At 44.5% G+C, this 12,150-nt stretch overlaps 1 protein-coding gene across 2 annotated transcripts in view; it reads right to left on the reverse strand.

Annotated features, from left to right (window-relative positions):
* LOC124048417 (breast cancer type 1 susceptibility protein homolog) overlaps nucleotides 1-12,150 on the reverse strand; it is a 44,667-nt gene that overhangs the window by 28,416 nt on the left and 4,101 nt on the right. For both annotated transcript variants that reach the window (XM_046369191.1, XM_046369190.1), the window contains exons 3-12: nucleotides 12,051-12,104; nucleotides 11,779-11,859; nucleotides 11,420-11,508; nucleotides 11,263-11,299; nucleotides 10,977-11,098; nucleotides 7,775-10,732; nucleotides 7,595-7,668; nucleotides 4,784-4,946; nucleotides 4,491-4,560; nucleotides 2,326-2,453 (exon numbers count right to left, since the gene is read on the reverse strand). In XM_046369191.1, coding sequence (XP_046225147.1) covers nucleotides 2,326-2,453; nucleotides 4,491-4,560; nucleotides 4,784-4,946; nucleotides 7,595-7,668; nucleotides 7,775-10,732; nucleotides 10,977-11,098; nucleotides 11,263-11,299; nucleotides 11,420-11,508; nucleotides 11,779-11,859; nucleotides 12,051-12,104 — 3,776 coding nt within the window. The remainder of the gene's footprint in view (nucleotides 1-2,325; nucleotides 2,454-4,490; nucleotides 4,561-4,783; nucleotides 4,947-7,594; nucleotides 7,669-7,774; nucleotides 10,733-10,976; nucleotides 11,099-11,262; nucleotides 11,300-11,419; nucleotides 11,509-11,778; nucleotides 11,860-12,050; nucleotides 12,105-12,150) is intronic.

Below are 12,150 nucleotides of genomic sequence, written 5' to 3' on the forward strand. Positions count from 1 at the left end.
ACATACAACAACAGAGTTACACATGGAATGAACAAAACATACAGTCAATAATAAAGCAGAAAAAAATAAAACAAAGTATATATACAGTGAGTGCAAATAATAAGGTCAAATAAGGGAGTTAAGGCAATAAATAGGCCATGGTGGCTAAGTAATTACAATATGGGAATTAAACACTGGAATGGTAGATGTGCAAGTAGAGATACTGTGGAGCAAAAGGAGCAAAGTAAATAAATACAGTATGGGAATGAGGTAGATAGATGGGCTGTATACAGATGGGCTATGAACAGGTGCAGTGATCTGTGAGCTGCTCTGACAGCTGGTTCTTAAAGCTAGTGAGGGAGATAGGAATCTCCAGCTTCAGTGATTTTTGAAGTTCGTTCCAGTCATGGGCAGCAGAGAACTGGAAGGAAAGGCGGCCAAAGGAGGAATTGGCTTTGGGGGTGACCAGTGAGATATACCTGCTGGAGCGTGTGCTACAAGTGGGTGCTGCTATGGTGACCAGTGACCTGAGATAAGGCGGGGCTTTACCTAGCAGATACTTGTAGATAACCTGTAGCCTGTGGGTTTGGCGACGAGTATGAAGCGAGGGCCAGCCACCGAGAGCCTACACGTCGTAGTGGTGGGTAGTATATGGGGATTTGGTGACAAAACGGATGGCACTGTGATAGACTACATCCAGTTTGCTGAGTAGGGTGTTGGAGGCTATTTTGTAGATGACATCGTCGAAGTCAAGGATCGGTAGGATGGTCAGTTTTACGAGGGTATGTTTGGCAGCATGAGTGAAGGAAGCTTTGTTGCGAAATAGGAAGCCGAAGCTAGGAAGCTAGATGTAATTTTTGATTGGAGAAGCTTAATGTGAGTCTGGACGGAGAGTTTACAGTGTAGCCAGACACTTAGGAATTTGTAGTTATCCACGTATTCTAAGTCAGAGCCGTCCAGAGTAGTGATGCTGGATGGGCGGGCAGGTGTGGGCAATGATCGGTTGAATAGCATGCATTTAGTTTTATTTGCTTTTAAGAGCAGTTGGAGGCCACGGAAGGAGAGTTGTATGGCATTGAATCTCGTCTGGAGGTTAGTTAACACAGTGTCCAAAGAAGGGCCAGAAGTATACAGAATGGTGTCGTCTACGTATAGGTGGATTAGAGAATCACCAGCAGCAAGAGCGACATCATTGATGTATCCAGAAAAGAGAGTCGGCCCGAGAATTGAACCTTGTGGCAACCCCATAGACTGCCAGAGGTCCGGACAACAGGCCCTCCAATTTGACACACTAAGCTCTATCAGAGTAGTTGGTGAACCAGGCGAGGCAATCATTTGAGAAAAAAAGGCTGTTGAGTCTGCCAATAAGAATGTGGTGATTGACAGAGTCGAAAGCCTTGGCCAGGTCGATGAATACAGCTGCACAGTAATGTCTCTTATCGATGGCGGTTATGATATCGTTAAGGACCTTGAGCGTGGCTGAGGTGCACCCATGACCAGCTCGGAAACCAGATTGCATAGCAGAGAAGATACGATGTGATTCAAAATGGTCAGTAATCTGTTTGTTAACTTGGCTTTCAAAGACCTTAGAGATGCAGGGTAGGATAGATATAGGTCTGTAGCAGTTTGGGTCTAGAGTGTCTCCCCCTTTGAAGAGGGGGATGACCGCGGCAGCTTTCCAATCTTTGGGAATCTCAGACGATACAAAAGAGAAGTTGAACAGGCTAGTAATAGGGGTTGCAAAAATTTTGGCAGATAATAAATAAATGAGAGGGTCCAGATTGTCTAGCCCGGCTGATTTGTAGGGGTCCAGATTTTGCAGCACTTTCAGAACATCAGCTATCTGGATATGGGTGAAGGAGAAATGGTGGGTCTTGGGCAGGTTGCTGTGGAGGGTACAGGGCAGTTGACCGGGCTATGAAACGCCGTTGGGTCTTGTGTGTCAACACACTATTTGGCGTGTCAAATAACACGTTATATAGGTATGCACGTCAGCTTTGACATTGGTTTTGCACATTGGCGTTAAACTTGATACGTTCACCAATAAATCATGTATTCCTAAACATAAGCATTTCACTGCACCTGCGATAAAATTTACAAAACTGTGTACGCGACAAATAAACTTTGATTTGATGCAAGTTCATGGCAACACACAAACACTCTCAGATTAAAACAGAGAGGGGTATTCTCTATACTACTATGGCGTTTGACTCTGTATTTTCTCGCCTCCTTCTCAAAACTCATTGGGAACATTTGGGGGGGGGGGGGGGACCTCAGACCTCCAAAACTATTTTTGATCTTATTAGTTCAACGCCATTGTAGTAGCCACTGGATCCGTGGACTTACCTCCAGTCCCTCCAGGTCCCTCATGTTTGGTGCGGCAGGGCGTGGTGGGGGTGGGCCCAAGGCCCTCACAGTCTCCAAGACCAGGGGGCGGTGAGGCTGCATTTCCCCCAATGTTTTGGGCACCTTCCCTAGGGGAGAAGAAGAGAGAACCTCAGACTATGTGGAACGTTTTTGGGAAAGAGCAGCCACGGCAAAGAACCACAAGGAAGAGACATTGACAGATATACATTTAATTAATACAATTGTGGTTGACAGTTATGACTAAAAGGTTAAACCTTGTGAATAAAAATTTAATATAACCTAGTGAAGAAAGATTCAATTGCTTCTCTTGTTCTCGGTTTGGTGAATCAAAAAATATGCAATAGAAACTTACTCAGGGACATTTTGATCAGGATAAGGTAATGCAGCAACTTGACAGAACTTCTGTATTTTAATGACCAGTGGCTAGTTGAGAGGTCCCAGGTAAAAGACGTTCAAAACGTCATTGCAACAATGACAACAATACAATTTCACCAATGTCTCCAGACATGCACAGTAAAATAGAGGCCAGCAAAACTTGTCTCATATGATCCCAGGCTCTCCTCTTTTTCCCCCTCGTCCCTCTTTTAGGGCCGGCCCTAGTCTTTTAGTGAAGTGAAATGAGATTTGGTAAGGAGGCCCCCAACCTGCGGGAAAAACACTTTAGTGGCCCCCCTCTTGTACGATCTAAAGTAAATGTGCTCCAATTCTACACATTTTGCCATGGGGAGTAGAGTAAATGTTTCCGTTTTAAAGCAAGCTTTATGCAATTCTACAAATTTTGCCAGAGGCGGAGAGAAGGTTAGAAATTTTATAACAAATTTCATGAAATTCTACTCATTTTGCCATGGGGCAGAGACATTTATTTCATATTATACAGCTAATTTCCTGCAATTCTACCCATTTTGCCAATACTTATGCCAAGTTAATGATATCGGAGTTAGAGTGACTAACAAATCAATGGGAGGCCCCTGGAGGTCAGGGCCCCTGGGCACATGCCTGGTCAGGATGTGGCCATGATTACTGCAAGTTTAAATAGCTGGCTAGACTAACTTGACAATGTAAAAATTGCTAGCTGACATGGCTAATTGAGTGACTGTCTTATACAAAACTATGTTTTGAGTAAGTGAGACCCTGACTAAGTTCCGCAAAAACATTTTTTTATTGAGTCTGGGGCCCCCTAGCGGCCGGGGGCCCTAAGCGATTGCTTATGTTGCTTATGCCTGGAGCCGGCCCCGCTCTCTCCCTCCCCCAGAGGACAGCACTTAGAACCCTGGAGATGAGTAAGGAGGGAGAGATAGGGAGATGCAGTCAAGCGGGAGAGATAAATTACCGTAGCAACCCAAGTTTCCCTCTAAGTGCTCCAAATGACAAATAAGATGCAGCCGCTAATTACTTTTTGATTCTCCGCAGCATAAGCAGATTCCAGCTTCATTAGGGAGATTATCCGCCTGTCCTCCGAGATGCATCACCCTCTATCCAAAAAACTGCACCAGACGCTGAGCTAGCTAAATCAAAGATACTAGCTAACACGAGCTAACTTTCTTGGACTTTCCCCTTAGTCATAGGTTGAGGGAAAGAGCAATTACATGGTAAACACTTAAAATTATTGGTATGTTGAGGATGAAATTTGTGCCCTGAAAATGGCTGTGAAGCTGATCTAGGGCCCCACTCTGGTTGAAATGAGCATATACTGCCCGAAGGTTGCAGCCAGCGACACCCACCCCCCTCCATAAGTCGCGCCTCAATAAGTCGCAGATTCAGATAACTTGCTGTTGTGGTGATGGCTCATAAGTAAGCAGCTGGCAATAAATGCTCCCATCTCATGCTGTGAATAAAAAGTGAACTTATCATCTAAGTGCGATTTCCTACATTCTAAACTCGGTTGGGGGACGACCCTGTTTTCTGTTGCACAGAGTTCAATTAAAAACGCCCAAATTTGGATTTTCCTAATTGCACAGCCTTAATTTGTGCTACTTTGCGATAACATTTATATTTTTCAATAGCTCACACATATTTTATGACGTAGTAAACAAAACCTAACCAACAGCACCAGGTTATCAAAGTGATTGTGTAGTGAAGCGTTCATAATTTCATGAACTCTGTTGTTAATGTGTGGTACCTTGTTAACCTCTGGCTTTGCTCACCTGCTGGCAGATCTCTTCCTGGTGCCCTGGCCACACGGCAGGGTCACCTGGAGATCAAGGCCTGAGGAGACTAAACAAACAAAACCAACAGATTCAGGTCAGCTGCCATTCGAAAGCAGACAGCTTTCAAACAATACTGTCAACCAGTCCCTGCTCATATTTCTTAAAAAAGGTATACTGAACTGAAACCATCCCCTATTCTACACGACAGACAATTCCGTCTTCTGTAGAATACATTTCTATCTGATCGGTCGGTTATGTTGCACCCTCCTGAACAAAGCCCAGTTCTGTACCTGTGGACCTGTCTGGTTGAAGCAGCGCTGGGGGATATGGGGCCCCGGGGTAGACTTTGGCCCCAGTGGGCTCCTCCTCCTCCTCCTTCTCCTGGAGCGCTTCAGACACCAACGCCATCATTCTCTCCAGCCTCCGCAGCTCCTCCTGCATCGCAACCTTTTGCTGAAGGAGAGAAAGGGAGAGCAAGAGAGAGACACAACTATTAGATGAGCAAAGCAGAATGAGAAAATATATACAGCAATTGAAAGGGAGAAAATGTCTGATAAAATTGGTGGAGCGCCTGCTTAGTGTGTATTTGCGTACGTACACTACATGACAAAAAAGTATGGGGACACCTGCTCGTCGAACATCTCATTTCAAAATCATGGGCATTAATATGGAGTTGGTCCCCTTGTGCTGCTATAACAGCCTCCACTCTTCTGGGAAGGCTTTACACTATAAGTTGGAACATTGCTGCAGGGACTTGCTTCCATTCAGCCACAAGAGCATTAGTGAGGTCGGGCACTGGTGTTGGGCGATTAGGCCTGGCTCATGGCCTAGCTCATGGTCGCATTCCAATTCATCCCAGAGGTCCTGGGTCTGTGCATGTCAGTCAAGTTCTTCCACACAGACAAACCATTTCTGTATGGTCCTCGCTTTGTGCACTGGGGCATTGTCATGTTGAAACAGAAAAGGGTCTTCCCCAAACTGTTGCCACATAGTTGGAAGCACAGAATCGTGTAGAATGTCATTGTATGCTGTAGCATTAAGGCTTCCCTTCACTGGAACTAAGGGGCCTAGCCAAAACCATGAAAAACAGACCCAGACCATTTTTCCTCCTACACAAAACTTTACAGTTTGCACTATGCAGTCAGGCAGGTAGCATTCTCCTGGCATCTGCCAAACCCAGATTTGTCCGTCGGACTGCCAGATGGTGAAGAGTGATTGATCACTCCAGAGAACGCGTTTCAACTGCTCCAGAGTTCAATGGTGATGAACTTTACACCACACCAGCCGACGCTTGGCATGGAGCATGATGATCTTAGGCTTGTGTGCAGCTGCTCAGCCATTGAAACCCAATTCATGAAGCTCCCGACGAACCGTTATTGTGCTGACGTTGCTTCCAGAGGAAGTTTGGAACTCTGTAGTGAGTGTTGCAACCAAGGAAAGACTATTTTTACGTGCTCGCACTCGTCTGTGAGCTTGTATGGCCTACCACTTTGTGGCTGAGCCGTTGTTGCTCTTAGGCATTTACACTTCACAATAACAGCACTTACAGTTGACCGGGGCAGCTCTAGCAGGGCAGAAATTTGACGAACTGACTTGTTGGAAAGGTGGCATCCTATGACGGTTCCATGTTGAAAAAGTCACTGAGCTCTTCAGTAAGGCCATTCAACTGCCAAGGTTTGTCTATTGAGATTGTATTGCGGTGTGCTTGATTTTATACACTTGTCAGCAACGGGTGTGGCTGAAATAACCAAATCCACTCATTTGAAGGGGTGTCCACATACTTCTGTATATATTGTGTGTGTGTGAGAAAATTCTACAATAGAAAACGTCCTAGGAGAGGATGGCACTAGGCATGTCATTCGACTGGTGGTGACAGAACCAAACATTAAAGATGGATTTTCTGCCATGCAGCATTACTGGAGTTGGCAGCGGAAACCTGCTTGAAGCGCTAAACACTTCATCAAAAAGAGGTAGAGAGAGAAGGATGGAGAGGAGGAAGACAGAATGAGACAGACCAAAGAGGTTAAAAAAAGCGAGGGAGAACACACACACACACACACACACACACACACACACACACACACACACACACACACACACACACACACACACACACACACACACACACACACACACACACACACACACACACACACACACACACACACAGAGATGGAGATAAAGAAACAGAGAGAGAAAGTTGGGGTGTAGTCATTTGTCTGAGGGAAGACCAAGGGTTCAACGGTTCAGGGCAGATATGAAAGACACCCAGCCCCAAAAGGCTTGCAGCCATGCCCCTTAGATGTGTCAGGGCTTTGGCTAACCTCATTACTCACTGGCCATACAGACCCAGAATGACTACTGGTGAGTTAATCCTCTATGGAGGCCAAGAGGTGTGATGTACGAGATTATTTTCTATCGGAGTAACATATACTGTAGGTAGTCAGCATGTAAAAATCGCCAAACACACGCGCACAGGCAAGTGTGCATTGGACGCTCGTAGACACAGACACACACTTGTCAGAGAGACCCAATCCTCAACTGGCTGTACAGCTGTGAATAAACTCCTATCCGCTGCCTAAAACCACATAAACCAAACTCTCAATCAAATACAGCAGACAAAGTAGGAGTGCATGAAGACGGATGGGGCAGAAAACGAGAATCATCTCCATGGTCGCATTTCCTCAAACTTAAATTAAATGCAATTTAGAAAGATGCTGAGGGGGACATTCTTTACGCGTCCATGTAGTCTGTCTTCCAAGCACTGACAAGCTTGGTGGAAAAAAATAAATAAATGCAATGTCTGCCATCTATTGGTCATGACGTGCCAATGGAGCACAAAGCATCCAATACTGGAAACTACTGCTGCTTGTGATATAGAGGGCCATATTTACATTTGAAAATCATAGCTACATATGTACCAAAGATGGGTGTGACACGTGTTGAGTATTAAATTAGCTGGAAAATATTGGCAAAAATGCAGAGGAAACATTTATGCTTAGCTGAGATTTAGATATATTTAAAAAAAAATCTTTATCACTACCCAGTGTCAGATTTACACACACTTCCTTTTATTTAAAAAATAGTATAAATATCCTTACCTGAGTGGCAATACACTCGCTTGAAAATTGTGATGATTCCTGTGTCAGGCCAGTGTCACCTGCCATTCCTTCAGCTGAAAGATCAGAAACAATTGAAAATGCATTTGCGCATTTCATGTTTCAGTCTCAGTTCAATCACAGGTAATAGCACTAATATAATAAGGCCTAAAATTCTCTCACCTTCTTCTGGTGTTCCAAACAGATCCACAGATGCCTGGCTGGTGGTGACCCATTCGGGACTGGGGCACATGGGAGGACTGCTCGCTCGCTGCCCATCTTCAGCTGCATCACCAGCCTCCCTGTAGCTTCCTTGTTCCCTGGCATGGTCTTTGAGCAATGTGACCGATTCCTCCTCCTCCTCAGCGGTTGGTGGACAAGTCGAAGGTCTGAAAATTTGCGCAAGGGAAGGCAGTTCCTCTTCCTCCCCACTGCAGTTGGACTCAGAGGAAGACTCCAGTCTCTGAGCCTTCCTCCGCTTTAGGGTGAACTTGATGGGAGAGTGCAAGCTGACCACACCACATCTTTTAGTCCTCTGCGCCTCTTGGATAACTACTGATTGGATAATTGGAAGGAGGCCATCTGGAGTCAAGGAGGACTCTGTATTGGCCATGTTTCCAGTCATGTTCTCTGGACACTTTTTGTTTAACTCCACTGCTGTCTCTGATCCAACACTGTGGCTACTCTCCAGTTCTGTTGGACTTTTACTCATGCTGCCCTCCACTTTGTATGGCTGCTGACTTTTAGGGACTCTAAGTTGCTTTGAAGCTACAGGTGTCGGATCTGGTAGATCTTCCTTAGAGGCGCCAAAAGCTGGAAAGAGCAGACCAGAACCCACAGCTTGGTGGGGAGATTCCATTTGGCTTTTTGTGACTTTGTTAGGACTGAGGGCACTTTTTGAGCTGTTGCCAGAAAGCCTGGACAGAATCTGTTTCTGGGTCTTCCCACTGGTATCAGGGTTCGAAGAATCCACTAAATCCTGAGATGGTCTGGTAAGAATGGATTTTCTGAGCCTTTTACGATTCCTCTGCACCTTGTCTTGTGAAATATTGTTGAGGGAACTTGAAGGTGGGCTCAAATCACTACAGCAAGAATTTTCGAATATTGTCCCTTTCTCAGATTCCTGCTGGACTGTGGGACACTCCATTGTCCTTGAAAATCCCTGCCCATTTCCTGCTTCCATATCTGTGCCAACATGTTTGTTCTCTTGAGTCTTTGTAAGAGTTGTAATCTCCTTGTTGGACCAGAAGGAACTCCTCTTGATATTTGGACTACCAAGGTGGAAGGACTTCCTTTTGGTGGCTTTGAAGCTCTTCAGCAGTTGCTCAGTGTCCAGCTCACTGTCATTCCGGACATCCTCATCCAGATCAATGCATTTGGCCTGGCTGGCTGACGTCTCTTGTGGTACATTTGATCTCAAGTCATCTAATGGTTTGATAACCGGATTACTTTGGTTTACACTCTCAGGCACGGCACATGAGACACTTGCCTCAGGGGTACTAATTGAACTTGGTACCATAGTCACTGAACAAGCAACATCAGCGTGACAAGGACTTCCTGTACTTGGGACTTCGACAATAGACTCCTCAACTTGGTTCACTTTCTGTGACTCAATCATTTCACACAATCTTTTCTCGCTAGAGTCCAAGCTCTCAATACCTCCCATTTCTTCATCTAAAACACATCCGTTTTTCCTGACAGCCTTTTCTGTATTTTGGTTCTGCAAACACGCCACATTATCCCTGTCGGTGTCAGCTTTCGCCTCCTTTGATTGCTGCATCTCGTTGCAGTCTAAATCAAGAACGACAACCTTTGTGGATGTTGCAGTGCCGATCTTGTTACTCCCTTGTACTTCCTCTGTGAAAAGCTGAAGCCTCCGACTCCTCCTGGTTCTCCTCATGATTGGGCTTCCTGGATCCTCACTGCTAGGGTAACTCTCAATCTGAACCTCGGTCTGGCCTGACGGTCTGCTCTTAGGCATCTTAGAGTCACTTCCAACCTCTCCGACACCCACAAGGACTAAGGATTTGGTTGCCTTGCTCTTCTCCACCTTGATGTTTTCCCCTTTTTTCTTGGCAGGCTTTTTTTGCTCGTTATTCTCCGACTTTACTTTCCCTTGTAAATCCCCGTCAACGTCCTGCCACCTACCGTGCATCTTTTTATTTGACTTCCTCCCAGGTTCCCATAGTGGCACATCAAACACAGGACTGTCCTCTACATCTTCATTCTCTTTGTTGTCACCTTCCGGCAACTCTTCTCCTTGCTTGTCAGAGCTATTAGAATTCAGCTCCCCAGTCAGGTCAATCAACTTATCTTCTTCAGTATCTTTTGGGTGTTCATTGGGAGAATCCTCTTGTGGTTCTGTCATCTCTGGTTGGTCATCCATAACACTCTCTTCATTCTCCTCAGATCTTGGTCTCTTGACAAAGTCAGCAGGTGTCAGTTTATTTCTCATCCTCCTTTTGGCAATCTTCTTCAGGATCTGGAGTTCCTCAGCTGGACAGGGTGGTGGAGTGTCTGTGATCGCTATATTCTGTGGTGAAAAACTGCGGTTCCCTCTTCGATCCCGTTTGTAAACAGCCCCAAATACTAGCTCCTCAAGACATTTGCCACGCTCTTCTCTCTTTGGACTCTGGTCCTTATTTATGAGGTTATCCTCTAAGGGTGAGGAGGGGGAACAACTTCCTGCCAAAGAAACTGAGTCATAAGAGCCCTCTGTGTTTTTCTCCTTCTCAGAGTTTACTTCCGTTGAGGAATTATTCAAGAGCCACTCAGAGACTTTCTCTAGACTTTTCTTCTGATTCTGGTCAATCATTTCGGTCAAGGACTCTCTTTTGTTATTCCTCGTGGATCGTCTGACAGGTTGGTTTCTGACCTTTTCAGGACAGCATGGTGGATCTTGAGGATGAGTGGTTATCTTTTTTCCAAGCTTTTGAGGTCGTGAAGGAGCTCTTTCAACAACCTCAGGTATTTCTGCCTCTAATGCTGGCTTCTGTTTTTCTGTGGTGGAGGCAGCTTTAGAGTCACCGGTATGCTTTTCAGTGGCTGGAGGTATGTCACCTAGGCTGCTGTCAAACCCCTCACACGAAATGACAGGGCAAGAATCTTCAAGACCCATGAGCGTTGCAAAGCCATCCTTGGCTGAGGAGAGAGGCATGGAGGTAACTAACACAAGACTCATAATAATCATATGCTCAAATAATCATGTCAGAAGCATGCTTTTTTTTAAAGAGACATTCTAAGACTTTCAGTAATTTCAATGAATGAAATATACCCTATTATTTTGAATGACTTATTCTTATTAATCTACTAGTACAGCTGTCCATCAATAAGAAATGGTTACAGGAAAATTGACAACACAACATACCCAAATGAAATCTCTCACCTGCTATAGTTGACGAGCAGGACATTGAAAACTCATGATCCTCGTCATCAGCACGGTCACTAGCCCACACGTCATCAGATGAGACATCATGGCCGTTTTTCTTCTGCACAGTCTCTGTGACACTGTTTAGAAGAGAAAGGAAAAGATGGAAGGAAATGTTTAAATACTAATTCATTTAAAAAATATGCAGGAGTGACAACAGATAGAAAAATACTTACTGTAAGTAAATGTACCACATCTTTATTGAAACTAGCTCTATAATTGTTTTCGGTGGTACTGTTCTTACCTCATATGTCTCCTCACCTGGGACATTCCAGTGAAGTCTGAAAAAAAATATGTTACAGTCAAACTAAGTCATCATTATCAAAATTCTAGCACATCTCAAACATGACTTATAGTATAGTAACATGTTTTGGTGATAGAAACTAAACGAAGTGGCTCACAGTTTGTGCAGGTGTCATGTTCATAGGCCTGGATCATATTCTGCAATCCCTCGGCCAATTTCTGGAACCCAGGGCTCTCCTGCAAACTCCTGCACACAGACAACAGCGCCAAATAACACAAATAACACAATTGACACAACTGTAAATCACACATAGTCACTAGTTACCAGAAAACAAAGTAAACAGGCTTACACCCAGAGTCTGATTCATTAAGGCAGAATCATTCAAAACATTGTGATCTTTTGAGAAGTACAGCACAGTACAATTTTCATTTGAAAGCATATCTCTGAAACATTTACTCTCATAATGAACACAATTCTGGGGGGGGGGGGTATTCCTCTACAGTCAATATGGCATACCTTTTTGTGATCTTTGTCTTACAAACTGGACAGTTGGCCTCCTTTCTCCTACTGCTGTCCAAAAGCTTCATTATACAAAACCTAATTCATGGAGAGAGCAACAACTGTGAGTGATTTTACAATGTAAAAACAATGCCAGGTTAGTGGGAGATGTCAATGTGTAACACTGTCATTGAAAATAAACGTTAAAATCACTTAGTCACCTACACTACATAATGAACCAGCAGTAAAGTTCATTTGGACCACAGCAAAGAAAGTGAAAGGTTACTTACTTGCAAAACTGGTGGTCACACTTAGTAGACACAGGTGTGCTCATCAATTCCAAACTACATGGAACAGAGAGCATAGAGCAGAAGAACAAACTATGAACAG

The sequence above is a fragment of the Oncorhynchus gorbuscha genome, linkage group LG11 (genome assembly GCF_021184085.1).
Source record: "Oncorhynchus gorbuscha isolate QuinsamMale2020 ecotype Even-year linkage group LG11, OgorEven_v1.0, whole genome shotgun sequence".
In the NCBI taxonomy this organism is placed as follows: domain Eukaryota; kingdom Metazoa; phylum Chordata; class Actinopteri; order Salmoniformes; family Salmonidae; genus Oncorhynchus; species Oncorhynchus gorbuscha.